We start from the raw sequence: 26,831 nt of genomic DNA, 5'->3' as shown, positions 1-26,831 counted from the left end.
GGAGGATGAGGAGGAGGAGGAGTGGCAGAGACACGAGGGATTGAGCAGAAGAGGAACAATGAACAGGAAGTGGATTTTATTTGCTGTTTCAATCTGACCTCGATCCAGATGTGGTGAGGAGTGATGTCTGGAGGACAGGGGACGGGCTGGCTCTCCTCTGAAGCGGCCAGAGGGTCGGCCTCCACCTGGGCGTCCGAGAACAAACCCATCTTCAGCTCCACCGTCATCTGCCACGCCCCCGCCATCTCCCGCATGAACTGCACACACAGGAAACACCCAGACTCCATCTGTGTCTTCATGGTCATTTTGTGTCTCTTCATGGTTAGTTTGTGTCTCTTCATGGTTAGTTTGTGTCTCTTCATGGTTAATTTGTGTCTCTTCATGGTTAGTTTGTGTCTCTTCATGGTTAATTTGTGTCTCTTCATGGTTAGTTTGTGTCTCTTCATGGTTAGTTTGTGTCTCTTCATGGTCATTTTGTGTCTCTTCATGGTTAATTTGTGTCTCTTCATGGTCATTTTGTGTCTCTTCATGGTTAATTTGTGTCTCTTCATGGTTAGTTTGTGTCTCTTCATGGTCATTTTGTGTCTCTTCATGGTTAATTTGTGTCTCTTCATGGTCATTTTGTGCATTTGTAGTTCATTTGTGTCTCTTTGTGTTCAATTTGTGTCTCTTTGTAGTTTTTGTTGGGATATGCCATATCTTTTGGTATTATTTAGTGTATTTTTGTTACTTCTGCATGTATCTATGCAACACCAGTCACTGCTGAGCGTAACACTATACATTGACATTAAATTCAATATTACCTATTTAACTTTATTCTGCAATATTGATTACCTTACCTCAGCTTCTATCCTATTCAATCTGCCAAGAGCTACTTAGCAAGAATAACCTCCAGGGATTAATAGAGTATTCCTGATTCTATGTTATACTTTCTTTTTCACTGACAAATTAATGATTCTGAGTATCTCTGTGCACACTTTGTGCCGTGTTCATTTTGTGTTTTCTGGAATCATCTTTTTTTCACTTCATGGGACTCATTGATGATTTAATCTCTTTTTGTGGTCATTTATTGATTGAGTTCACACTTTGAGTCTCTCTTTGTGTTGTTTTCTGTTTCTTTTCAGTCATTTTACGTATTTTTGTGGTAAATCTAGTCACTTTGATGGCGTTTTAGAAATTCATGCTTTGAGCCTTATCGAGCACATCTCTTTATCTTTTGGTATGAGATTCCTAATTTTGTGTTTTACAGTCCATGTTTAAAACAATCAGATTCAGGAGGATCACTACTCATTTTGTGCCTCTTTATAGTCACTTAAAGTTTCTTTGGCTTATTTTTCAAATTTTTTTCTTAAAGTGTTGTAGCAGTCAATCCTGTAATGTTTCACAAATGCCCTGATGAGACCCTGATGAGACCCTGATGAGACCCTGATGAGACCCTGATGAGACCCTGATGAGACCCTGGGACACATAAAACGTTAACAGATTGAAGGTGTCTGTGTACCGGCACTTCCACGCCGGTCCGCGCTGCCAGCAGCCACTCCCAGCAGGCGATGGCCGTCTCCATGCCGTGCTCCGTGAACATCTTGAGAGGAGACCAGCAGAGGTGGTGCAGGAGCAGAGGGTCGCAGTCTGCACACCAACCGGGAGAGACAGGAGGCATTAACCACGTTACAAACCCAGAGACAAACCCGGAGACTCCACAGCTCTTCAGAGCTTCAACCTTTGGTGCTGATGAGCAGCGCTGCCAGTTTGAACATGGCCTCGGTGAACGCTTCGGGCTGAGCCGAGTCCAGAGCTTCTCCCATCTGCTTGATCATCAGGCGGTTCAGGTCGGACTGTCCTCGCACCGCCTGGGCGAAGTGGATCATACCGGACACCTGCGGACAGCAAGCCAGAGGGGAAAAACATCAGTACGAGACAGAAAGCACAAGACCCTGTCGTGTTTAACGCCATTTCACCTCTCCAGCGTATCTGTTCCGGAGGTTGAGGGAGGCCATGAAGTTGGAGTAGTCTTTCTTCACACAGGCCGGCCTCTCGGTCAGCTGAGCGGACTGGAAGAGACAGACAAGATAAAGAGGCGGTAAAAGCTCTCCGATACTCACATCAGAGGAGATAAACAATGGCAAACACATTCAGTCTCACCAAGACACAAAATCATTAAGTACTTTTCTCGATCTGTTGTAGATTTTAGAAAAGAAATGTAACTCTGGTTTTCTTTGGCATGTAAGAATCAGAGCAGGAAACACCAGGTACCCCACATGAAAGTCCCAAACCACCGCTTAGAAGCCACGACAATAGAAAATCTACATCAGGGATAAAACAACTTGCTTTTAGAAGTGGAAAGTAAAACAAATCTTTCAATTCCTGCAATTTTCTGCAAGTATTCTTAGAAATACAACTCGGATCAAATATAACTCATGTTCTTGTCTTTTTTCTCTGTTTTCTTATTGCTATTCTATTTTGGGTGATATATGTTGTCTCTATTTGTGGAGGTTGAATGAACCCACCCCGAGCGTGGTGCTCTGCCTGTTATAACCAGCGAAGTGCAGGATGCTCTCGGTGGCCATGGCCAGGCCAGTGTGCTGAGACAGACCCGACACCCAGTTCTGGTGTTTGTTCAGATACTCCTGAGGACAGACAGAATGGTGAAACCAGCAGGGGAATCGTAGAAATCCGTCTTTCAGCTTGATGGGACAGATGAAATGTTACCTGTAAGTGGGACTTGGTGACAGACGGAGCCCACTTCATCGCCTCTTTCAGGATTTCTCCACAGCGAGCGGCAAAATCCTTCACGATGCTCTGGAAGCACCGACACAGAGAAAGCTTTTAGATGATTAGGAAAAACACGCTAAAGAAATGAAAATATTTTAGATTTTCTTTTAATTATTGAACTGTCATTAACTTCTCCTCAAACTGTATGGAAATAAATACTTTAATTGACATTTAATTCAATGTATTTGTATTTTTGGGGGCATAAATGGAAATCTTTCCTATAATTAGTATTATTATTTTCATTATTATTATTATTATTATTAGGCAGGTTATTTTTTATAAATTAAACATTTTAACAAAATATTTAAAGAACATTCCTGATAAATTTTGAAATAATATATACAAATACAAAAATAATAAAATGGCTTAAAATGTCACTTCAAACTTCTCAGACAAACAAAAATGTCTTTCTTGTTAAAATAATTTTTTTTTTTTTAATATTCTTGTTTTCTCAATGTTATTTTTCATTTATTTATTTATTTTTATTTTTATTTATTTTTTAATTTAATTTAATTTGATTTTTTTTATTTGTTATTTTTCATTTATAACTTTATATTCTCTACGATTATTTTCAAATAGATAGTAATCACTGACATTTTCCAACTTCATGTGTGTTTATTTTTTTTTTTGTGCAAACGTGTTTAAATTCTTCGCGCGTTTAAAAAGATACATAACATATATCTTTTTAATTATTACAGTTTTTTAAACTTCTACATGTTGGGCAAGTAATATAAGCTCTCCCCACTAATGGAACATATATTAAAGAGCCCTCAGCAGAGGCCATCTCTCACTTCTCTGGCCTCGTAGGTGTCCGGGACAGTGATCCTGTAGGGGGTGTCGGGGATGTCGTAGTACGGCTGGTCTTTGTGGATGTCCTGTGACGCGTCACAAACATCACGGTGAGAACCAGGATGAAGACATGTCGCCGACGACGAACAGACGGACGCAGACTTACGGCACTGAGGGATAGCGAGAGCGTCTGCAGGATGTCCAGCATGGTCTTCAGCACTCGGCCGCTCCACAGCAGGTGAGGGAACCTGAGGACGGAGGACACGTGTTCAATCTATTCATCACTGAGTTAAACGATAATATCAAAAAGGACAAGTCGGCGAAAGTGTGCGAAAGAGTTCAAACTGTTTTGTCACCTCGCCTGTGTCTGTGTGTCTGTGTCTGTGTCTGTGTGTGTGTGTGTGTGTGTGTGTGTGTCTGTGTGTGTGTGTGTGTGTGTGTGTGTGTGTGTGTGTGTGTGTGTGTGTGTGTGTGTGTGTGTGTGTGTGCGCGCTCACGTCTCAGCCAGGCCGGACAGATACTTGTCAGCGACTCTGCGGATCCTCTTGTGGATGTGGTTGAAGTTGACGAGCAGAAACTGAGCGTGGCGCTCCAGCTCCTCCTCGTGGGCCTTGGTCTTCGCCTGGAAAATTCAACATTTCATCATTAATTCATTTTCTGAATCCAGCCGTCAGGTTGGTGTTCACTGAGACACCTTCCTTCCCTTTTTACCACAAACCTTCAGAGATCATGTTGTGGTATTGTTCCTGTAGTTTAGTACTTTATACAGGTATTCAGGGTTTTGAATGAGCAGGAGTTTGTTTGGCTATTTCACTTATTTATTTGAACTTCTCTCTACTTTTTGACACATTTTATCTCGAGTTTATTTTCAGTCAGGACAAAAAGATTGACTGAGTTTAGTTTGTATATTTAGCTTCTGTTCACCTGGAGGTATTGATGTGTGTCTCCTGTAAATAAATGATTTTAATGAAACAATGACGTCACCTGTGGTTCAGGGTCTTTGGAGGGAAATCCTCTTGGATTCTGTATGTTTTGCATCTTATTCTCCCGCTGAGACATTAAAGGAGTAAAACCAGAGTATTTAAATCAAAAACTGGTTTGTGTTTTTGTTTTAACAGTAGCCTCTATGTGAGATCAAATTATTTTATGTTGGATGCTATAGTCCAGACAAATCCAGAAGTTTAAAGAATCTTAAAATCCCTTTGTGTATACATTGGTATTTTCTTTATTTACTAACAATCAACCGTCATTCACAGAGAAACACGGTCGTATTTACAAGAGAGACCTGTTTTGGACAGAAAACAACATTTAGCTGCAAACATAATAATCCACAGTACAAAATATACATGGAGTAATATAGTGCCGAGTTTTGTCTGAAAAGAGGTTTAACTGATCGATCTCCATAGTCAAGGTGAGGTAAGACAGTAGCAACCAGCTTCTCCGTGGCATTAAAGGTAAAACAGGATTCATTTGGGGAAGAAAATCCCAGTTCTAAACACCATTATGTGCCACCTATACACATCCACGTCAACTGAGAACCTTCAACTCACCAAAATCACACAAATGTGATCTTTTCTCCCTCAAACGAATCTCTAAATTGGAGAATCTTAGAAATGAATTTCTGCCGATACATGTGCTGATTGAAATACCCTCAATAGGACTCACATGCACGGCGAGGATAAAGTTTAGTCATGAAACACAGAAATGCTCAGGTGGACTCTCTCTCACTTTTTCAGCCATCATCTGCAGGAAAACCTCGAACACCTTGTCACTGACGGCGATCACACACTGCATCATGCCTGCACACAAACAGGAAGTAGTCATTTACAGAACAGTCAGTTTACCGCATTGCTTCTTTTTAGGTCTTTGCAGGTCGGAACCCACCAGATTTATCCTTCTGTATGGCCCGGTCTTCAAAGTATCGGAACATGACCTGGAAGCGATCCGAGTCCAGAGAATGAAGCATCCTGACGTACGGCAAGAAAAACCAGAGAGTTTTATCAATGCTGACGTTAAACTTTTTTTTTTTAAAAAGGCTTTATAAAGACCAGAATCAATAGGTGGTTTTACTCGAGGTGGGACTTTTAGAAAGTATTGACGGCTTTCTCAGGGACACCTGAGAAAGTTCCTTTAAAGTTCCCCACATCGAATATCAAACCGTCGCGTGCAAAGCAAATAAAGACAGCAGCAGCTGAAGCATGTGACGATGGAACAGAGGAGGGAGGATTGCATGGGGAGTTTCAATCTGAAGAACTGTGGGAATATACATATAGCATTTAACATTTCACTGGGGAAGTCTATATTCATTTCTATAGACATGATTGATATATTTATACAGGACATATAGGTCTATTGGTACATCTAATAAATTCACTTCTGATCAAAGAATTGCTTCTTGTATCAAATCAAACTTTATATATAGAGCACTTTTCATACAAAAGAAATTGTAACACAAAGTGCTTCATATAAAATGGAAAAAATAGAATAAAAAAAAAAAAAAACGAGGTATGATTAAAATGCAAAAAAAAACCTTATTTAATTTGTTAAGACAAAAAAATGCTAATAATTCTACTTAATTACAACGTCCATAATTAATTAAATGTATTATGTTTAATTAAGTCCCTCCACTAATTTTCACATAAAACTCTGTTCTAGGCTTTATTTGGAGTGAATTACCCACTTCCCGCAGCATGGTGGAGGCATCATCATGGTGTTGGGATGCTTCCCCGCAGCATTTGGTTAAATTGAGAAAGTTTCCGGTCCCTGAACTTGAAAACCTCGGCGGGGTGGAGCCGTGCTCACCTCATGTACTCCAGTCGGTACACAGACAGCAGGTATGTTGACATGGCGAAGTCCAGCTTGTTGATGAGGGCGGCGACTTCAGGAGGAGGATCCAGCAGGTTGATGATGGTGCTGCGCAGGTCGTTAAGCTCCGCCTACAGTTCGAAACCCACAGTCACTGAGAGCACTGAGCAGGGTGGGATTATAGAGATTATAGAGCATCTTCCTCCTATAACATCAGATTATAGAGCATAAGAGCATCTTCCTCCTCTGACATCCGGATTATAGAGCATCTTCCTCCGCTAACATCAGATTATAGAGCATCTTCCTCCTATCTTCCAGATTATAGAGCATATCCCTCCACACATCCAGATTATAGAGCATCGCCCCCGACATCCCGATTATAGAGCATCTTCTGACACTAATATCTAGATTATAGAGCATCTTCATCCTAACATCCAGATTATAGAGCATCGCCCACTCTAACAAACACATTATAGAGCATCTTCCACCTCTAACATCAGATTAAAGAGCATAAGAGCATCTTCCTCCTCTAACATCCGGATTATAGAGCATCTCCCTCCTCTAACATCCAGATTATAGAGCATCTTCCTCCACTATAATCTAGATTATAGAGCACCTTCCTCCTAACATCCAGATTATAGAGCACCCCCCACTAACATCCAGATTATAGAGCATATTCCCCCTCTAACAAACACATTATAGCGCATCTTCCTCCTCTAACATCCAGATTATAGAGGATCTTCCTCCCACCAACTTCAGATGAACATAATGAGTGAAATCTGTCATTAGTGCATCAGTGCTCTGGACTGCTGATATTTATTCAAACAGTAACTCCTGATGTTGAGATGTAAACCAGAGTGCTGATGTTTAATGTGTGTGTGTGTGTGTGTGTGTGTGTGTGTGTGTGTGTGTGTGTGTGTGTGTGTGTGTGTGTGTGTGTGTGTGTGTGTGTGTGTGTGTGTGTGTGTGTGTGTGTGTGTGTGTGTGTGTGTGTGTTTGTACCGGGGTCACGGTGTCGTTCTTCAGAGCAGAGTTGTACTGCAGCTCTGAGCGCAGCGGCTCCCCGCTAGGAAACGTCAGCAGCGGGGATTTCGTGGCGATCTCACAGACTCCTTCATACCACTCCTCCGGCCACAGACCTGAGGGGGAGTGCGCGCACACACACACACACACACACACACACACACACACACACACACACACACACACACACACACACACACACACACACACACACACACACACACACACACACACACACACACACACACACACACACACACACACACACACACACACACACACACACGCACACACACACACGGTTAACAAGGCTTCTCAACACAGACAAAAAAAAAAAAAGAGATGAGTTACATAACATCTGTCCTCAGATGTTTCCTCTTATTTACATTTACTGGTTAATGCTCACTTTCTTCCCGTTTCTTTCAAATCGATGATCGAGATTGAATTCAGTTTATATTTAGACCCGGTTTACACATTTTCTCGTGTGTGTTTGTGTGTTTGAGGTTTTACAAAAAGCTCCATTCAGAACGTCGGATGTGAGCGGCTGTTACCTGAACCCTCCACGGCGAAGCCCATGACGACGGAGTAGAGCCAGAAGTCCCTGAAGAGCTTCTGCAGACGAGGCTTTGCTTCTTTAATGGGCGGCAGCCTCTTGGTGAGCTGACGGAGGAGGAGGAAGAGAGAGAATAACTCTCGGAGGTAGCCGGGCTGATCAGACGAAACAATCAAACTCATCTGCAGGATTTAAGTTCAATTCAAATGTGTGAAGCTTCTCCCACACATTATTACTTACAACTGCAATGACTGGAATGAGGACGCCAAGGTTTCCGGCGCTGCTCGATGCCTGCAGCGATAAGAGAGCAGAGCCAGTGAGTTCAGACTCCAATCGTTGCGTTTCTGTCAGAGAAACTTGCTGATATGAACCAAAATAAAGCTTCTCCTGTCACCAGTTATTCAAACACGTCGTTAAAGCATCACGAGACACGTTTTGCTTGCCAGGTGGCGCCGTTACAACATACTGAGGAGGCTGGACGCTCAGCGGAAATACTACCAGTTACTTTACTCACTAGTCAATAGCAGAGAAAACCCAAGAGACGACAGAGATTCCCCTGAACGGATCGGAGCTGTAGTTTTCTATCAGAAGGAAACGGGTTTGGGGTTTCAGTGTTTATGACCGTTTGAAAGGTTTGATTGAAAAGGAGGAATGATGAGACGTCTGTGAAAAGTTCAATAATTGTTTAACGTGGAACCTAGACGTACAGTCGGTAGAGTGCAGCCAGTCACCAACACCACCTTTGTCACCACGGAAACCAAAAGATCACAAGGTTATTTGATCCACCACACCACCCCTTCCATCATTTGCCACGGTCGTCTGAATTGCTTCATGTTGTCACTGTTTGACTCAGATGTACACACAGTTTACATTTTCTTTGTAACCCCCCCCCTGACCTTTGACCCCCAACAGCTACCCAGGGTAGTGACATCACTGCATCATGTGGCCTATCAGAGGATAGGGAATTTAAAACGGAACATTTTGACATTAGTTTGACATTAATTGCATTAAAATTGGCCGCGTTATGACGAAGATAGCTTTTTGACCTTTTTGTGACCTGAACATTGACCTTTGACTCCGCCTCTCTCAAAATCTAAAGATTTGGTCTTTTGATGACGATAAATCTTCCCTGAAATTTTCATGCAATTCTGGTAAATATTGTTGGTGAAAAGTTAGTAAAATACATAAGATACAAACCAATAAATGAACAGCCAAAAACAACTTTCACTCAACTTGTGTTTGCGAAGGAAAAAGAGTCTTTAATTAAAAGAATTGGCGATAGAAGTGCAGTAACTTTGGAATAAAGACTGCACCACCTCAAGTCTCGCTTGCTGCTCCTTATTAGGCTTTGGCTCAGGAGTGGCTCGTTTAATCTCCTCACTCAGGCGTTTCATATCTCCAGAAAAGCTGTGAACATGCCTGGTTTCATTACAAAACACAAACTACAGCACCGGGGGCCCGACACTCTTTCCCTGTAAAACAAACCTCATCTTTTTCATGACGTTGTGCAACTTTAAAGACGGATCAACGAAGCGTTTTCACTTGAAACGCTGTGGTGCAAATGGGCTCCGACACTAACGTGACACGAGTCAGTGTCTGTGTTCACGGCTGTTCGACAGGACGGAGGAGAAAAGGGTGTGTTTGCGGAGTGAGGCGTTTCCCGTGGCTGCGTCTGGTTAAAGGGGCTGCACCTTGAGGGCGGGGCCTTTGTCGGACGCCCTCTCGCTGGCTCTCTTGCCCTCCAGGCCGAGCTGCACGAAGAGCTCCAGCAGGTTGACCAGCAGCTCGTCCACCATCTGCTCGGCCTGCAGGTTGGCCGCGATGTTGCCCAGCGCGTTGATCACCGCCAGCGAACAGTGTCTGCACCAGGGGAGAGGAAAAGCCTCAAGAATCACAACTTGAAACTGTTCCTCTCTCTTTCCTCCGTCAGAAAACTTCTGCCGCTTCTTAAAACTGATTTTATTTGCTTTTCTTAAGTGATGCACAAGCAGTTTCTACTCAGCGGATTAAGTTAGGTGATCTAACATTAACTTCATAATAATTCACAACTCTGTGAAGTTTCCTGTTCTATATAGTTCTAATACAAAAATTAGTTTCATTAACCAAACTTTAGATTGTGAAGTGTGAAATTCCAGCCTGTGAAATATCAAATTTGCTTATAATGCGAGTGAGAATATCTACAATAATATTTACGTTTATCAATAAAAACTAGTTCATCAGCAGCGACCAGAACCATACGTTCTACTGGGAGAAGAGAGCGTTTCTCCAGGCTGACAGAATCTAAACTTTGTTCATTATTGGAAAAAATAAAATATGGATCTTCAAACCCTGAAAACTAATATTGTAAATTTATATTGAATTTGCTTCATATATTGTGATTGGAAAGAAGAATTCAAAGTGATGCCAGGTATTTGCCTGGTGCAGTACCTGTATCCGTGGTCCTTGTAGTCCTTGGTGGAGTAAACCATGGAGCTGGCCTTCACGCTGATCTGCTGGAACAGGTTCCACACCTCCTGGTAGATGTATTGCTGAAGGGAACCAAGGAGAACAGACATTCATCTCCGACGTGCTGCAGGTCAGTAAAAGGAAGTTTGTCTGGACCCTCACGTTCCCAGTGATGACCATGCAGCCCAGCTGGTCGATGATCAGCACGTCCAGCTGAGACGGCGGCTGGCAGAACTTCTGCTGCAGGATCTGCAGGATGGGCTCCATCACACGGGAAGTGTCTCGCAGGGCCACCGCGATGTGACCCAGAGCCCGGATGGTGTGGTCCGGGATCAGGTGGGCGTCCCTGGAGGGGCGGGGGACGAGGTGACAGGAGACAAGACGAGGGGAGAGGAGAGGAGAGGAGACGAGGTGAGGAGACGAGGTGACAGGAGACAAGACAAGGGGAGGAGACGAGGTGACAGGAGACAAGACGAGGGGAGAGGAGAGGAGACGAGGTGAGGAGACGAGGTGACAGGAGACAAGACGAGGTGAGAGGAGAGGAGACGAGGTGAGATGAGAGGAGAGAAGACAAGACAAGACGAGGAGAGAGGACATGAGACGAGGTGAGAGGAGAGGAGAGGAGAGGAGAGGAGAGGAGAGGAGAGGAGAGGAGAGGAGAGGAGAGGAGAGGAGAGGAGAGGAGAGGAGAGGAGAGGAGAGGAGAAAAGATGAGGTGAGAGAAGACAGGAGATGAGACGAGGTGAGAGGAGACAAGAAGAAGTGAGAGGAGACAAGATGAAGTGAGAGGAGACAATACAAGGGGAGAGGAGAGGAGACAAGACAAGGTGGGAGGAGGAGAGGAGACAATACGAGGGGAGAGGAGAGGAGACAAGACGAGGGAGGAGGAGAGGAGAGGAGACAAGACGAGGGGAGAGGAGACGAGATGAGGTGAGAAGAGAGGAGAGGAGAGGAGAGGAGAGGAGAGGAGAGGAGACAAGACGAGGTGAGAGGAGACAAGACGAGGGGAGAGGAGAGGAGACGAATTGAGAGAAGACAAGACGAGGTGAGAGGAGAGGAGACGAGGTGAGAGGAGACAAGATGAGGAGAGAGGAGACGAGACGAGGTGAGAGGAGACAAGACGAGGTGAGAGGAGACGAGACAAGGTGAGATGAGACGAGACGAGGTGAGAGGAGATGAGACGAGGAGAGAGGAGACGAGACAAGGTGAGATGAGACGAGACGAGGTGAGAGGAGACAAGACGAGTGGTGTGTCGTTGTTTTTGTGTACTTGTCATTCTCCTGGTAGATGTAGAGACGGTTGGACAGACTGGCGAGAAAAGCTTCCACAATCACGTTGTCCATGGTCAGACCGGCTTTCAGACACCTGGAGAGACACGGTGAGAGGAGGACGTTCAACACGTCACGACACATCACAGCGGAGTTTTTCTGTGGAGGCGCTCAGACCTGCAGATGTTGTCGATGGAGATGTCCCTCAGCTGCTCGTACATGGACGGCTGGCTCTTCTTGCTGGTGTTGGTGCTCAGGGTGGACTGGGAGTGTTCGTTGGTCACGTGGATCTTGATCTCTCCGCCCCCTGGTGGTGAGACGACGAACCGGTCGTGACAAATCGTGCGGGAGGAAGAGAATGGAGTGAACGATGGCGCTGAGGTTACCTGGAGTGCACTGGCTGTGGTATTTATACAACTTCACCAGGACGGGAGACGGTACCACCAGGAAGTCCCGGAGGGACATGGTGACAGAGTGAGCCACCACAGGGAACCGCTCGCACAGACGACCCAGACCCTGAACACACACACACACACACACACACTTTTACAAACAGGCTTCCAGACAGGAAGTAACAGGATCTCCAACATCTGCCTGTTACTTCTGAGCTTCACTGATACGATTCTTTGTTTTCTTCGCTCTCTTTTCTTCAGTCCCTCACAAGTTTCTCTCACACTCTTTCTTCTCTTTTTACTTTAAATTCTTCTGGGGACATTTTTCTTTTATTGTGGACATTTTTCGTGTTCTGTCATGACATACTGACAAGTAGCAAGAATAAACGTGCGGAAGAAAATTGATCTATAAGAGCAAAAGGAGCCATATATTTAAAAAAAATATATTTATTGTATTTAGCATGATTTGGTATCGTCCTCATGGCTATTTAGCTTTGGAGCTAATTTGTAGCCTGAAGTTTTTTCAAAATCAAATTTTTTTTAACCTGATTTAGCTGCTAAAACACGGAAAAAATGCAACACAAAGTATTTATTAGAAAATTACATTTTTGTTTCTGTCAGTCAACTACTGTAGTAACGGGAGGTTTTTCTGTGGTAGCTTTCTGATAGCACAGCGACATCTAGTGGTCACACACAGTATGTACCGCATAGTTTGATATGAGTCGTTTCTTAGTTTATGTCACATGGCCAGCCAACAACATAAACGAATTGTCATATGTTGAAGACTACAAATCACTCAGTGTTTTCATGTTTTAATGTTTCTGATGCACGTTTTAACATTTTTACTATAAATGTAGTGTGGATTTTTCTTTTTGGAGACGTTTTTCTTGCTCTGTCAATCAAATCCAACAGTAATGGAGTTTTTTTCTGCAGTGCTGGAGCCGCTAGTGGTTAAAGATGGCATGTACGGTATATTGTTGTTAGATCTATAAGTCATTTTAGATTTAAGTTACATGACGACGCAGACAACTAAAACAAAAAAAAAAAGACTTATAGTCTGGAAAATAACTTAAAAAAAATAAAATACTAAAATAATAATAATAATGTATTTTTTACCTTCGCCAAAGAAAGTTGGGGCGGAATGCTATGTGTTTGTCTGCGTGCATTTATTTATTGGTTCGCATGTATGCATTTTACCAACTTTTGGCTCAAACTACTCACCCACATTGCATGATTTGTTATCATCCAAGGACCAATCCATCAGATTTTGGGCCGATAACGTCTAAATGTTTCAGAATAAATCCCAAAAAACTGAAAAAATGTCCCATGCAAAGCGGATGAGAGAAGCACCTCATGGAGGAGATCAAAGGAGATCAGCGTCTGTTGCCATGGAGACGCTCCCTGCTCAGGGTTTCACACAGTGACGTAGCTACCTGACAGGCTAGTTAGCATCCATATGAGCCAATATTAGGCTATTATGCTAGCAATGCTAACTCGGTTCCACAAACAAATGTGGCGTTGGTGCAGGTCGCGCTCTACTGAGTTTAGCTCTAGTCTTCTTATGTTTTTGGTTCTTGAAATATTTTCAAAGTTTCCATGTCTGTAAATATCAACCAGTCCTGGTTTACCTGCAAGCAGCAGATGAGAAGAGGCATGTGGGCGATGATGACCTTGCTGGACGTCTTGGACTGCAGCCTCTCTGACAGCTTGGTGCAGAGGTTCTCGGCTCCTGGGGACATTCACAAACAGCCGTGATGAAGCAGAAGTGGCGGAGCGGCGGCGGCGGCGAGCTGCGGTCAGAGCCTCACCCTGCTCCTCGGTCACAGCCCACACCATGATGTCCACGCACGCCGCGTTGGCCTGGCAGCGCAGCTTGAGCGGGCTCAGCTCGCTCTGGAGGTACTCCACGTCGTGGAGGATCCTCTGCAGCTCCGACTGGCTGCTGCTGAACTGCTCCAGCACAAAGTCGTGAACCTCCTTCACGTAGTCGGTCTGAAGGTCTGAGAGGAAACGAGGAGGAGGCGCCGGTTCAGGTCCAGTTTAACCAGAACTAATGTTAGCATTAGCCTGTATCCATAGCAACCGCACACATTTCAGTCAGATTTTTACCTTCGACTTTTATTGTATAAAATTAGAGTTGCAGAGCTGCTGTCTGACATCCAGATTATACAGCATATTCCTCCCCCATCATCCAGATTATAGAGCATCTTCCTTCTCCATCATCTAGATTATAGAGCATCTTCCTCTAACATCCAGATCATAGAGCGACTTCCCCCTCTAACGTCAGATTATAGAGCCTCTTCCTCCTCTAACATCAGATTATAGAGTACCGTCCTCTTCTAACATCAGATTATAGAGCGCCGTCCTCCTCTAACATCCAGATTATAGAGCATACTCCTCCACTAACATCAGATTATAGAGCATCTCCCTCCTCTAACATCCAGATTACAGAGCATCATCCTTATCCATCATCCAGATTATAGAGCATCTTCGCCCTCTAACATCCAGATTATAGAGCGTCTCCCCCCCACTAACATCATATTATAGAGCATCTTCCTCCACTAACATCCAGAGGATGTAGAGGAACATGAGGAAAGGAGGGAACAAGCTCTCTTACCTTTCAGGTTGTACAAAGTGTCCCTCAACATTTTGAATATGGCCACGTACATGGGATCACTGAAGGTTTTGTAGTAGAGATGAAAACTGGGATTTATCTGGAAGACAACACAAGTTTAACGATAACAAACAAAGGTACTGCGTGAGATCTTTAGAGTGCATTTACGAGTCGCACCTCTACAAGTTCAGCCAACGTGTCATCCAGTGACTTCAGAAATGTCTCGGAGACAAACTCTTTCACCTGGTGAAGACAAACACAGATCCCACAGTTGACGTGACGCAGCGAAACGGCATTAAAATCCGACGAAGGGCGGCGCTGACCATGTGCAGGAGCTGTCGGAGCATGTCCAGAGGAACGTGGAACTCCCCGCTGCTGCTCCCGGTGAACAGAGGCGACACGGAGAAGCTGGAGCTGATGGTGGAGAAGTAGTAGGCGGGGTCCACGGCGCTGCCATCAGGGAGGTACGAGCCTGGAGAGCCAGACCAGCACGTGGCGCAAAGTAAGAATACACACAAAAAACAACGTTTTCATTCCAGAAACGTTTCGTGTTCACGAGGCAATGTTTTGAAAATGATGTCCGTTTCCTGGGAAACTGCATAAACGCTGAAAACGATGTAGTTTTTATGTTGGGCCTCTAGTTGGTGCTGTTGTTACCTTCTCCAATGAAAGTTGGGGCAAAGGTTATGTTTTTGTTGGTTTGTAGGTATGTATGTATTTTACCAACTTTTCAGAAATTGTAAAATGTGTGTACATCTGAGTCAAACAGTAACAACGTGAGGCAAATGATGGAAGGAGTGGTGTGGTGGATCAAATAACCTTGTGATCAATTGGTTTCCATGGTGACAAATGTGGCTTTGGCGAAGGTCTGCGCTCTACTGAGTGTAGTTCTACTTTTTGTAATGAAACCGCACACACACGCAGCAGAGAACAATGAGCTCTAAACATCAACACTGGGAGAACATTCTAGTGGAAAGACCACCAAGTTGGATTGTTATTACAGTGACTGTCAAAATAAAACTACGAAGTTGGATTGTTATTACGATGATCGTCAAAATAAAACTACCAAGTTGGATTGTTATTACGGTGACTATCAAGTCCAGGAGAATATGAACTGGGAGTCATGACACCATGGAGGAAATTGTTCTGACTGGCTCTACTGAGCATGTGCAGAACTACTAGTTACTACAGCCATGGTGACCAGGACCAGGACCAGGACCAGGTCCAGGACCAGGACCAGGACCAGGACCAGGACCAGGACCAGGACCAGTGCATTTTCCAAAAGTTGCCTTGTCAGTGACTTTGAACACCGTTGTCGTGCCAACGGACACTCAAAGTTCAACAGAAGTTTTGCGTTTCCACTGGAAAACGTTGTACGGTGAACGGCTTTTAACTTGTAAGTAGCATTAGCTGTAGCATGTGTCCACAGTGGTTGTGATTAGCATTAGCATTTTGAAATAGCGGTTAGCGTCCCTTCTTCATGGAGCACGAACTCTCCTGATGAAAAAGCTTTTTTTTCGGCAGCTGGCTGACGTTACAGCCCGGCTTTTCTTTATTTCTTTATTTTAAGGATCCCCATTAGCCTCTGCCAATGCAGACACTATTCTTCCCGGGGTCCATTCACAAAAAGAAGAGAAAGAGAAAAAAAGAAAAACATTTACACGATTAAAATAAAACTTTCAACAATAAATCAACCAAGCACATACAGTCAACTCCGACAAAACAAAACTAGACAATTAACCAACAAGCAGAGCTCCACTGATTCAACATTATTTCTCCACTGATCACAGATTTCTTTAGGTTAGTTTGGAAAACAACATGAGCTCATTGGGCTCATTTCAACAGGCAGCATGTTCCAGTATGAGACGGCTCGATTTATAAAAGTATTTTTAAGCGCATTAGTTCTTGGTAAAGGCAAATAAAATGTTGTATTAGAGCACATGTGTCAAACTCAAGGCCCGCGGGCCAAATGTGGCCCACCACCTTATTTTATGTGGCCCGCGAGGGCTTAAAGGTCTGATTGTCTGAAAATAAATACCGTATTGTTTTATAAAGACGCACAGTGCACACCTTGGGGTGCCTGTCTATTGGGAACAAAACGGTAATTACGTGTGCCTTTGTTTACACGGAAGTAGTTCTGCACTTGTGCATATCCAGATTAGGATGTTCCCCGCACCGACCCGTGTTCCACCCGACGGCCGACGACCCCCCGTGTTATATCACCCGTGAAGATTGCAGCGTATAAACAGCAATGCAATTTCCAACAAGTAGAATAGAGAAATACAAACAATCCAAAATGTCCAGGAAGAGAAAACTTGATGCAGATGACAGGATGTTTGATGAATGAAGGGAAGGAGAAGACATGTTTCTGCTTCAGGGAGTCTTTTGTGTTCTGAGGCGTGTCTTTTATCAAAGAGGACAATATAAGTCCACATCTTGACACCGAGTACAGAGGGAAGTATGACAGAGTTAGACTGAACAGAGTAACGAGCAAATATTTTTATTATCTATGCAAATGCACATGTCATATTGAGTTATTTAAAATTGAGGAGTAGGTACATTTATTTTACATTATATTTGTTTACATTTAGTTACATTTATACAGTCTTACAGTTACATTTGGCCCTTTGAGGGCAGCCATGATGCTGACGTGGTCCTCAGTGGAAATGAGTTGGACCCCCTGCATTAGAGGCTTGTGGCGTGTTAAAGCCATGTCTGTTACAGGCGGGTTGTAGTTTAGTGAAAAGGCTGAAAGGTCTGGGGGAGGTCCAGGTTCGATGCAGACAACACAGAGCCCCACGCCACTCTGTCCTCCACTTTCATCCACAACAGCTCATGACGCATTGCATTAACATTAGTTGGAAAAGGGGGGCAGCACAGAGCCTCGCTGCCCCGTTTGGTGCAATCTGAAGTGTGTGGAGGTTTTTCTTAGCAGCACTGGTCCACACAGTGGGACAATAGTCCTAATGACGTCAAACTAAAGACTGCAGTGAGTTTCCTGGTTTCTAATGACATCAAACTAAAGACTGCAGTAGGAGTTTCCTGGTTTCTAATGAAGTCAAACTAAAGACTGCAGTAGGAGTTTCCTGGTTTCTAATGACGTCAAACTAAAGACTGCAGTAAGAGTTTCCTGGTTTCTAATGACGTCAAACTAAAGACTGCAGTAGGAGTTTCCTGGTTTCTAATGACGTCAAACTAAAGACTGCAGTAGGAGTTTCCTGGTTTCTAATGAAGTCAAACTAAAGACTGCAGTAGGAGTTTCCTGGTTTCTAATGACGTCAAACTAAAGACTGCAGTAGGAGTTTCCTGGTTTCTAATGAAGTCAAACTAAAGACTGCAGTAGGAGTTTCCTGGTTTCTAATGACGTCAAACTAAAGACTGCAGTAAGAGTTTCCTGGTTTCTAATGACGTCAAACTAAAGACTGCAGTAGGAGTTTCCTGGTTTCTAATGAAGTCAAACTAAAGACTGCAGTAGGAGTTTCCTGGTTTCTAATGACGTCAAACTAAAGACTGCAGTAGGAGTTTCCTGGTTTCTAATGAAGTCAAACTAAAGACTGCAGTAGGAGTTTCCTGGTTTCTAATGACATCAAACTAAAGACTGCAGTAGGAGTTTCCTGGGTTCTAATGACATCAAACTAAAGACTGCAGTGAGTTTCCTGGTTTCTAATGACGTCAAACTAAAGACTGCAGTAGGAGTTTCCTGGTTTCTAATGACATCAAACTAAAGACTGCAGTAGGAGTTTCCTGGTTTCTAATGACATCAAACTAAAGACTGCAGTAGGAGTTTCCTGGTTTCTAATGACGTCAAACTAAAGACTGCAGTGAGTTTCCTGGTTTCTAATGACGTCAAACTAAAGACTGCAGTAGGAGTTTCCTGGTTTCTAATGACATAAATGGGCACTGCATCTAATCAGTGGGACGTTTCTACTCATTTTAGTCACAATATTGTTTATATGCTTTGTCCATGACATAGTTTGATCTAATGTGACTCAAAAACAATTTAATCTCAGTCACTTGTTCTAATGATTGGTTCTGCAAAAAGAAGTTTACCTTTGGGGTTCTCTCACAGAATATTGAGAGCCCAACACCACACCCTTTGTTTTTGACACACTGAGCTTCAGCCTGTTCTCCACCCCCCACTCAGAAGTAGACATTAACTCCTGCTGGAGCATATTATTATTGAGCTGATCTATTCTACAGGCAGACGCATGTACAGTTGTATCATCCGCATATACTGTCATACATGCTGTACGTAACACATACGACATATAATTGACAGAGATATTATACAGCAGCTGCCTTGAGGAATTCCACATGTTAAGGTTACAGAGTCTGAAAGGATCCATTGAAAGCAACACGCTGTTTCCTGTCAGCCAAAGAATGACTTAAGAAGCATATAGCTGAGCTTTTAAAGACAAACGCTCATCGTTTATGATCAACTAGAGCAAAGGCTGCTGAACTCCTCCCGTTGCTTATTGTCGATTTGTTACAGCCACTCATCAGTTAACCCTGTGAGTGCTGTGCTGGTTGAGTATCCTTCTTTATATGCATGTCGAGTATCAGACTGTTTAAACATAACCGCCTCCATCCGTTCACTCAGGACAGGTAAGATGCTTCTTTGGAATTTTTAGCCAAAAGGAAAATCTTTTGATATTTTCCACAAGTGATGATAAATGCATTCTTCTTAAAAATATGACATAAAGGCTTTACAACTGATTGGGCTGCATTTTTTGCCATCCGTATGATCAATTCCACAAGGTTTATCACAGTTTGTATTTTTAAATATTCTTAGAATTTCATCATCCTCCACAGGTTTAAAAATAAATGAACAATTCTTGCCAAACATAATTCTTTCTTTTATGATAGTTTTGCCCACCAGACAATACCGTTTCATGTAACCATGGTTTCTGTCTGATCCTCCACACAACACAACATTTTAGGATCCTGAAAACGTTTTCTAAAACGTGTTCCAGAGAGGAGGAGTTAGAAAACTCCGCCTCAGCTTTGACGGACAAGACGCACATCAGCTGAAAACGATGATGTCACGGCCCCGCCTCTTGACCTATAACCCCGCCTCCCTCTCCGTGACGTCATTAACACCACCAACATGGCGGACTACCTGCTCCAGGTGGAGCTGCAGGAGCTCCTGATGCTCGTCGCTTTAATAAGGACACATGCTGGATTTGTCCTTTTCTACGGTTTTTTCATGCTCCATGTCTTCTTCTCTGTTTCTGCTGTATTTCTGTGGCAGCGTCACAGCGCCACCTATAGGCCCGGCAGATGTACTACAACATTTTGAGGAGTTTTCATGGTGACATGGACGCAGATGTGTCTCGTGTGGACGGGGAACTCTTTCAGAACGACAAGAAGAAAGATGGAGTGTTTTTGAAATGTGTGGAGGATGTTACCTTCGAAGTAGTGAGCAGAGGGATCAGCAGGTGAACTGGGCGTCAGACCTGCTCTCTCCGGACTGGCCTGGAATTAAAACCTCACATTAGATTAGTGCGGAGCTCCTCCTCCTCCGCCTGTTTGACCTGCTGACCGTCGGTACCTGCTGCGACGCTCCGGACACGGAGGAGCCCTTCCGCCTCAGAGTGTCTCCCTGGCACACGGTCAGCAGGGAGCTCGGCAGGATGGAGCGGAAGTCGTTGAAGGAGCGCCGGCGGGTGGCGTCACTGTCCTCGCTCGTTGTGGGCAAGGGGGCCACCGCCCGAGGGAACAGCTTGGACAGCAGCGGCTCGTCGGTGTTGCTGTAGCGGCCGAACGCTCTGGCCACGCCCAGCAGGGTGGGCACGGTGTACCTGCACAGGTATTCTGCAGCACGCAGAGTCCAGCAGGTTCTATTACCAGACATCGCTCAGGAACATACGAAGAGAGACGTGTGCACTTTGTACCTTTATCATGAGATTCTGGAGTTTTGCAGATGTCCTGCAGGACCTGCATGTTGTCCATGATCGCCTCCAGGATCTGAAAAGAAGGCAGATTTTACCGACCTGACAACCTACCGAGATCCCAACCAGCAACCTACCGAGATCCCAACCAGCAACCTACCGAGATCCCCACCACCAACCTACACACCTCCATCCCCAGCAGCCTCAGTTCATATCTACCTCCTTCTAGCTTATTTACAACCTACCAGCATATCTACCTTTCAAATACTTTTTATTTTAACGTCAGGCACATTAACTAATACTGCATTGTTTTTTAATACTTCAATACATTTTGCACTGTAATTCCTGATGGAGCAGCTTAAATACTCAATACCACCAAAGTGATGGATCCCAATACTTCTTGCAGCACAGATTTAAGACAGAGACACACACACACACACACACACACACACACACACACACACACCTGTCCTCGTAGCGTCTCATCCCGCTGAGCGACGTCTGAGAGCAGCGTCACCAGACAGAAGGTGAAGTTTTCTGCAACCGGAAGAGCTTCTGCAAAAAAAACAAAAAACAAAAAAACAACGAGAATTTCTTTATACTTATTATTATTGTCGTTTTATAGGGTACAACTGTAAATACATTTACATTTGTACCCTATAGAGCGACATTCGTAGATCAAGAAGTTTCTGTCAGTACTGTACGAGTCCTGACCGGTTATTTTCCCCAGTGTGAGATCAACGTTTCTCTTATCTTGTCAAAATGTGAGCAAACAAATGTTAAATATCTTGTCGTGACAAACCTCTCCCTTTCCGCTCGGAGCTTTCTTCTATCCACTGAACCTTCGGAAGGCCTTTGAGCAGCCCGAGCAGGTAGGGGACGATGGCGTCTTTATGCTGCCACACAAATATTCCACAGTCAGAACAGAAAAAGATTCAAATAGGCCATTAGAGGGTCACAATAAAAGGAGGATTACCTGCAGGTTTGACTCCACCAGGAAAATACCGAGTGCGATCACAGCGTCCCTCCTCCTCTCGTCCAGCTGGAAGACGCCTCTGAAGTCCACCGGGCACATGCATTGGAGCTTCTGGACCTGTGGACGAATTTAAACATCCAGTTATGGTTTTCAACCTCTTCCCAAAAAGGAATCATCAGAGTCTGAGGCCCCGTTTACACGACAACGTTTCAAGTGGGAAGGCATCTTTTTTGTGTTTTCGTTTCAGAAATGTTTCACGAAACAAGCATTTTGGAAAAGTTCCACCTTGGGAGCCATTTTCAGAAGTCGTGTAAACAGACGCCCAAAACGCAACAAACCTTTTGCGTTTTCACTTAAAATAGTTGCAGCGTAAATGAGATTTTGTCTTAATCGTCATATATTTTCCTTCATTTTGGGTTTTCCACACAATTTCTTGTCAGAATCAGAGCGTCAGAGACTCTAACGTGTCTTGGATGAGCAAGATGTAAAATTTAAAACCGATTAAAGAAGTAACACGTCTCCTCAATTAGAATCCCCCGTCTCCAGGAAAACCTCCATTTATCTGTTAATGTGTGAAAAATAATTCACCTCAAATTAAATCCCCTTTTCTCTATTCTCATGGATTCGTATTAAATGTATGGTAACCTCCCAGAGAGCGTCAAATTCTCAGAGTGGACTCGGCCCCAAACTTATAAAGAATATGACTCTGACATCATTCCACAGCCTCTTTAACTTCAACTGTGTGAATAAATAAATAAATAAATAAATAATGAAGCACAGAAATGAGCTGCCCGGGGGGGATTAAAACCGCCTCCATTTATTTCCATGAGCAGTAATTATTTTTTGAGGCTTCAGGAATAGAGCCAGAAACCTGCCTCTGGCTTTAACTCGACCCACACTAAAGGGCCCAACGTGAGCTCAGGCAGGAATGAAAGACCAGCAGCTTCTGCCGCTTTTATCCGTGACCACATGCAGAGGATCTGGTGGAAGGATAAAGGGGCCACGTCAAGTATTTCAGACACAGAAAATATTTGATTTTAGAAGCTTAAGAAACAAAGAACAGGAGGATGTGGGATTTCAATCACGCCACTTAAAGAAAACCAACAATTAGAAACCCTCGAGGGACATGTGTGGACTTCTTGTTCAATCGTTAAATGGCAGAGCTTTTTTCTCGATGCTGTGACGCTTTGGAAAAGTTCTACCTTGGGAGCGGTTTTCAAAAATGTGCATTTTCAGTGGCTCAGGGCCCCGCTGTCGTGGAAATGGACTCGCAAACAGTTTTCTTTTATCAAGCGGGAAGTTCGTCACCGGAGTAAATACTAAACTATAACATACATGTGTTTTATAGGAACACACGTCAATAACAACATAATAATCACAGAAGATTTGATCAGAACAACAATCAAACCAGCAAGTTTCTTTAAACCCTTGTGCAGGTCAGTTAATGCTGATCCTCTCTGGCTTGTTTTGTAATCAGTTACCAACAGTTTTGTGACCCCGTCTGACTTCTTCCTGTTTTTAAGTTCTCTTATTTCCATAAACCACAATGACAAAACACAACCAAAACTTCCTCAGTGACTTTTAAAGTGAGGATACAAACTTTAACACAAGCTGAATTGCAGTAAAAGGTTCGACATCACCTCTGCTACATTTGAAGCACGACTATATCCGTTCATTCTCTTTACACCGTGTTGATCCCTACGGAGAATTGTATTGTTACAGGAGCAAAAAAATGAATTAATAAATGAATACATTTGTAAAAAATAAAGAATACATTTAAAGTTGGGGTGCACTTGTGTGAAAAACAAGTGTGTGCAAGATATTGATCAAATATGAGCTGAAAGCAGGAAAGAATTTCTGCGATTGATCTCACAAGACATAATCACCAAATAGAGCCAGACACCCGATAAAGGGTCAACTACCAACGTCTGTATTGGTAGACTTCAGGAAGACGACACACCATGACGCAAAGTTTCAATCATTCTAAACTCTGACTTTACACAAAATGACGGGAGGACTGGAAAAAAGATTTTTTTCTGGTTGTTGGACGTGCCAAATCATCCCAGTGAAACGAATCACGGGCTTGAGCGTCTTCAAGAAGTTCCACCTTTACGAGGCATTTTCAAAACGTTGTTGTGTGGACGGGACGCCCAACACGCTGCGAAAGTTGAACAATTTCACTTGAAAACATGTAAATGGGGCGACAGAACAGACAAATGCTCAGTGACGCAAGTTATGATGTCTGGTGCCCCAACAAAGGGGTCGCTGACCCTATGGTGAAAACTCTTGTATTTTTAATCTTCCATTAAGAAATTTGGCAGAAATGGTGACGAAAAAGAATGAAGAAAAACAGAATAATATCTAAATAATATCTAAAAAAAACAGAATAATTTTACAAAATGTACTATATTGAATACAAATGTTCTTGGACATTCCCGATTAACTAAATTGAAAAGAAAAATGAGGAAATATAAATGAAGAATAACATGGTGTTATTACATAGTTATAGTTACTAAACCAGATCAGTCTCCTCTTGGGCAATGTGTATTAACACTAGATAAAACCCATATCATTAACAAAAAAAAGGTAAAACCATACAAACCATCTGAAAGTAAAGTTAAATTAACTATAACAGCTGATCTGCTTCTCGCGCAGAGATTAGCCTGGAGGCTAAAAACAGCTGCGCTCACTAGCCTTGTTGTCAGCTACAAACACGCCTTTAAAAGCCCTAAGTGGCAACGTTATCTTCTAAAGTGGCATTACTACAGACGTGTCTGTGCCGTTTCCACACTGACAGCGGGGACTGAGGTGTGTGCGGGAAGCGGTTTTGACCCTCGGAGTCTCCGACAGGTTTTATTAGCCTATTAGCTCCGGGAGGCTAACGGTACCTTCTCTATCGGCGCCTGGCGGTGAGCCGCTAAAGAGCGGGCCAGGGACAGTACGGTGTTGAAGTAGAAGCCCCGGCACGGCCCTGCGATCCCAGCCATGCCTCCAGGTGGTCGCGGTGGTGGAGTCGTTAGAGACGCTACACGGACACAAGAAGCATCTTCGTTCATTCAGCTTTAAACAGACCAACGACACTGACAACTACGGATGCCGGGGAGGCTCAGAAAGCGCGAAGCAAGGTCACAGAACCTACAGGGGACATTGTTCCACAAACATCATCAGGAACTTAATGTTGTACGATCCCGAAATGTCTTAAAACTCACCGGGAGGGTCCTTTCTGTGAGGACACTTGTAAACAAGTGAAATAAACTAGAAAATTCCAAAGGCAATTTTATGTGTCTGATTCTTCTTTTACCTCAGCTGTTTGCGTCCATAAAGTTGCATTACCGCCATATGCTAACCTAATTACTCTCTTAGTCCCTGATGACTGCTTCCCTTTATCTTCTTCAATTGGTTTCGAGGTTGCCCTACCGCCATCTGCCTGTTCCAGCTTGTCCATACCATTCCTACTGCAGGAAGAAAGAAAGAAAGAAAGAAAGAAAGAAAGAAAGAAAGAAAGAAAGAAAGATCCTAATCTCAGCGTCTCCCAGGCAACAGACGCTCTTCTCCTTTGATCTCCTTTGATCTCCTCCATGAGGTGCCTTTCCCATCCACTTCGTATTGGGACATTTTTTCGCAGTTTTTTGGGGGATTTATTCAGAAACGTTTCGCCAAATCATTAACAAAAGACATAGCAACATATTCCAGAATGTTCCACACAGTTTGATGTGCTTTTTCTGTCCGTGCCAGCAACGGTGCGGGACTACAGTGTTACCCGAACAAAACACGGAATAAAAGAAATATTAACAAGAGCAATGAATCAGAGATTTGTGACATCCATCAAAGGTTGACCTGGACTCAGGAAAAAGAAAAAATGTTTCCGGATCACCTCCAAAATTTAATGGAATCTTCCATGGCCTAAAATCTATCTGTGGTTCGATTGAGTTAATGTACTTTAAATGAGTCATATCCTCCAGCTGTTCTCCTCCTCCTGGTCTGGTCGGTCCAGAAACCTTCAGTATTCTAAGTTTCTGGCTCCTCCTTGATTTTCCTCATTTGAATATTGGATCATAGATTAGATATAAGATAAGATATAAGATAAGATATCCCTTTATTTATCTCGCATGTGGAGAAATTTTCAGTGGTACAACAGGATAGTACAGAGAAAGAAGCACACATAGCAGGAACTAAAAAAAAGCAGATAAAAATACAATATGATAGAAGAATATGCACACGGTGCCTATAAGTGTGGACATGTACAGAGTATGGGGGTGGATGTATTTTACACAATAAATACGTTCTTATAGATTATTATAGTTATAGCACCACTTCTTGTCCAGTTGGAGTGGAGTGATATTGTCCGGTTGTGGTGTGCAGTGGTCTACTGGGAGCAGGCTTGGTTGAAGAGTCTGACTGGAGCAGGGAGGAAGGACCGGCGGAGTCTCTCCTTCAGACATCGCGGGTGGAGAAGCCTGTCACTGACGGAGCTGCCCAGTGATGTGACGGTACCATGTAGGGGGTGGGAGACGGTCTCCATCAGGGATGAAAGCTTCTTCAACATCCTCCTGTCTCCCACCACCTCCACAGGGTCCAGGGGACAGCCCAGGACAGAGCTGGCCTTCCTCACCAGTTGGTTCAGTTGGTTCCTGTCTGCAGCCGGAGTGCTGCTGCTCTAGCAGACCACTCCATAGAAGATGGCTGATGCCACCACTGAGTCATAAAAGGTCCTCAGGAGCGCCCCCTGCACTCCAAAGGACCTGAGTCTCCGCAGCAGATGGAGTCTGCTCTGGCCCTTCTTGTAGAGAGCTTGTGTGTTGTCAGACCAGTCCAGTTTATTGTTCAGGTGAACACCCAGGTACTTATAAGAATCCACTATCTCAATGTCCTTTCCCTGAATGTTCACCGGTGTGGGGGGAGTGGGTCTCCGCCTGCGGAGGTCCACCACCAGCTCTTTGGTTTTACCCGCATTGATCAGGAGGTGGTTCCGCTGGCACCAGTCCACAAAGTCCAGGTTGAGTTCTCTGCACTCCGCCTCGTCGTCGTTGGTGATGAGGCCGACAATGGCGGAGTCATCAGAGAACTTCTGCAGGTGACAGGTGGATGTGTTGTGGGAGAAGTCTGCAGTGTAGAGGGTGAAGAGGAAGGAAGCCAGGACCGTCCCCTGTGGAGCCCCCGTACTGCAGATGACCAGGTCAGACACACAGTCCCGTGTCCTCACAAACTGTGGCCGGTTCTGAATAGGAGTTGCATTCAGAATCTGCTGTGTCTGTGTGAGCTGGCCTGGCTCTGCCCACACATGCCCATCTTGGGAAGAGGAG

The 26,831-nt window shown here is 43.9% G+C and overlaps 1 protein-coding gene across 1 annotated transcript in view; it reads right to left on the bottom strand.

Annotated features, from left to right (window-relative positions):
• pi4kaa (phosphatidylinositol 4-kinase, catalytic, alpha a) overlaps positions 1 to 24,636 on the bottom strand; it is a 46,399-nt gene extending 21,763 nt beyond the window's left edge. Inside the window, exons 1-33 of the mRNA XM_080476485.1 lie at positions 24,417 to 24,636; positions 21,529 to 21,645; positions 21,355 to 21,448; positions 21,019 to 21,107; positions 20,556 to 20,628; positions 20,213 to 20,475; positions 20,070 to 20,136; positions 14,985 to 15,133; positions 14,839 to 14,904; positions 14,665 to 14,761; positions 13,856 to 14,047; positions 13,676 to 13,776; positions 12,042 to 12,171; positions 11,833 to 11,962; positions 11,657 to 11,752; positions 10,550 to 10,733; positions 10,370 to 10,470; positions 9,634 to 9,802; positions 8,183 to 8,233; positions 7,941 to 8,049; positions 7,369 to 7,505; positions 6,364 to 6,497; positions 5,446 to 5,528; positions 5,290 to 5,360; positions 4,059 to 4,183; positions 3,728 to 3,809; positions 3,564 to 3,647; positions 2,710 to 2,799; positions 2,508 to 2,627; positions 1,959 to 2,051; positions 1,721 to 1,877; positions 1,502 to 1,629; positions 99 to 257 (exon numbers count right to left, since the gene is read on the bottom strand). Of these exons, the coding sequence (XP_080332611.1) occupies positions 99 to 257; positions 1,502 to 1,629; positions 1,721 to 1,877; positions 1,959 to 2,051; positions 2,508 to 2,627; positions 2,710 to 2,799; positions 3,564 to 3,647; positions 3,728 to 3,809; positions 4,059 to 4,183; positions 5,290 to 5,360; positions 5,446 to 5,528; positions 6,364 to 6,497; positions 7,369 to 7,505; positions 7,941 to 8,049; positions 8,183 to 8,233; positions 9,634 to 9,802; positions 10,370 to 10,470; positions 10,550 to 10,733; positions 11,657 to 11,752; positions 11,833 to 11,962; positions 12,042 to 12,171; positions 13,676 to 13,776; positions 13,856 to 14,047; positions 14,665 to 14,761; positions 14,839 to 14,904; positions 14,985 to 15,133; positions 20,070 to 20,136; positions 20,213 to 20,475; positions 20,556 to 20,628; positions 21,019 to 21,107; positions 21,355 to 21,448; positions 21,529 to 21,645; positions 24,417 to 24,584 (3,909 nt within the window). The 5' untranslated portion in view covers positions 24,585 to 24,636. The remainder of the gene's footprint in view (positions 1 to 98; positions 258 to 1,501; positions 1,630 to 1,720; positions 1,878 to 1,958; positions 2,052 to 2,507; positions 2,628 to 2,709; positions 2,800 to 3,563; positions 3,648 to 3,727; positions 3,810 to 4,058; positions 4,184 to 5,289; positions 5,361 to 5,445; positions 5,529 to 6,363; positions 6,498 to 7,368; positions 7,506 to 7,940; positions 8,050 to 8,182; positions 8,234 to 9,633; positions 9,803 to 10,369; positions 10,471 to 10,549; positions 10,734 to 11,656; positions 11,753 to 11,832; positions 11,963 to 12,041; positions 12,172 to 13,675; positions 13,777 to 13,855; positions 14,048 to 14,664; positions 14,762 to 14,838; positions 14,905 to 14,984; positions 15,134 to 20,069; positions 20,137 to 20,212; positions 20,476 to 20,555; positions 20,629 to 21,018; positions 21,108 to 21,354; positions 21,449 to 21,528; positions 21,646 to 24,416) is intronic.
• Positions 24,637 to 26,831: the final 2,195 nt, after the last annotated feature.

The sequence above is a fragment of the Lipophrys pholis genome (genome assembly GCF_963383615.2).
Source record: "Lipophrys pholis genome assembly, chromosome: 12".
Taxonomy (NCBI): domain Eukaryota; kingdom Metazoa; phylum Chordata; class Actinopteri; order Blenniiformes; family Blenniidae; genus Lipophrys; species Lipophrys pholis.
This window is presented reverse-complemented; position numbering and strand designations above follow the sequence as displayed.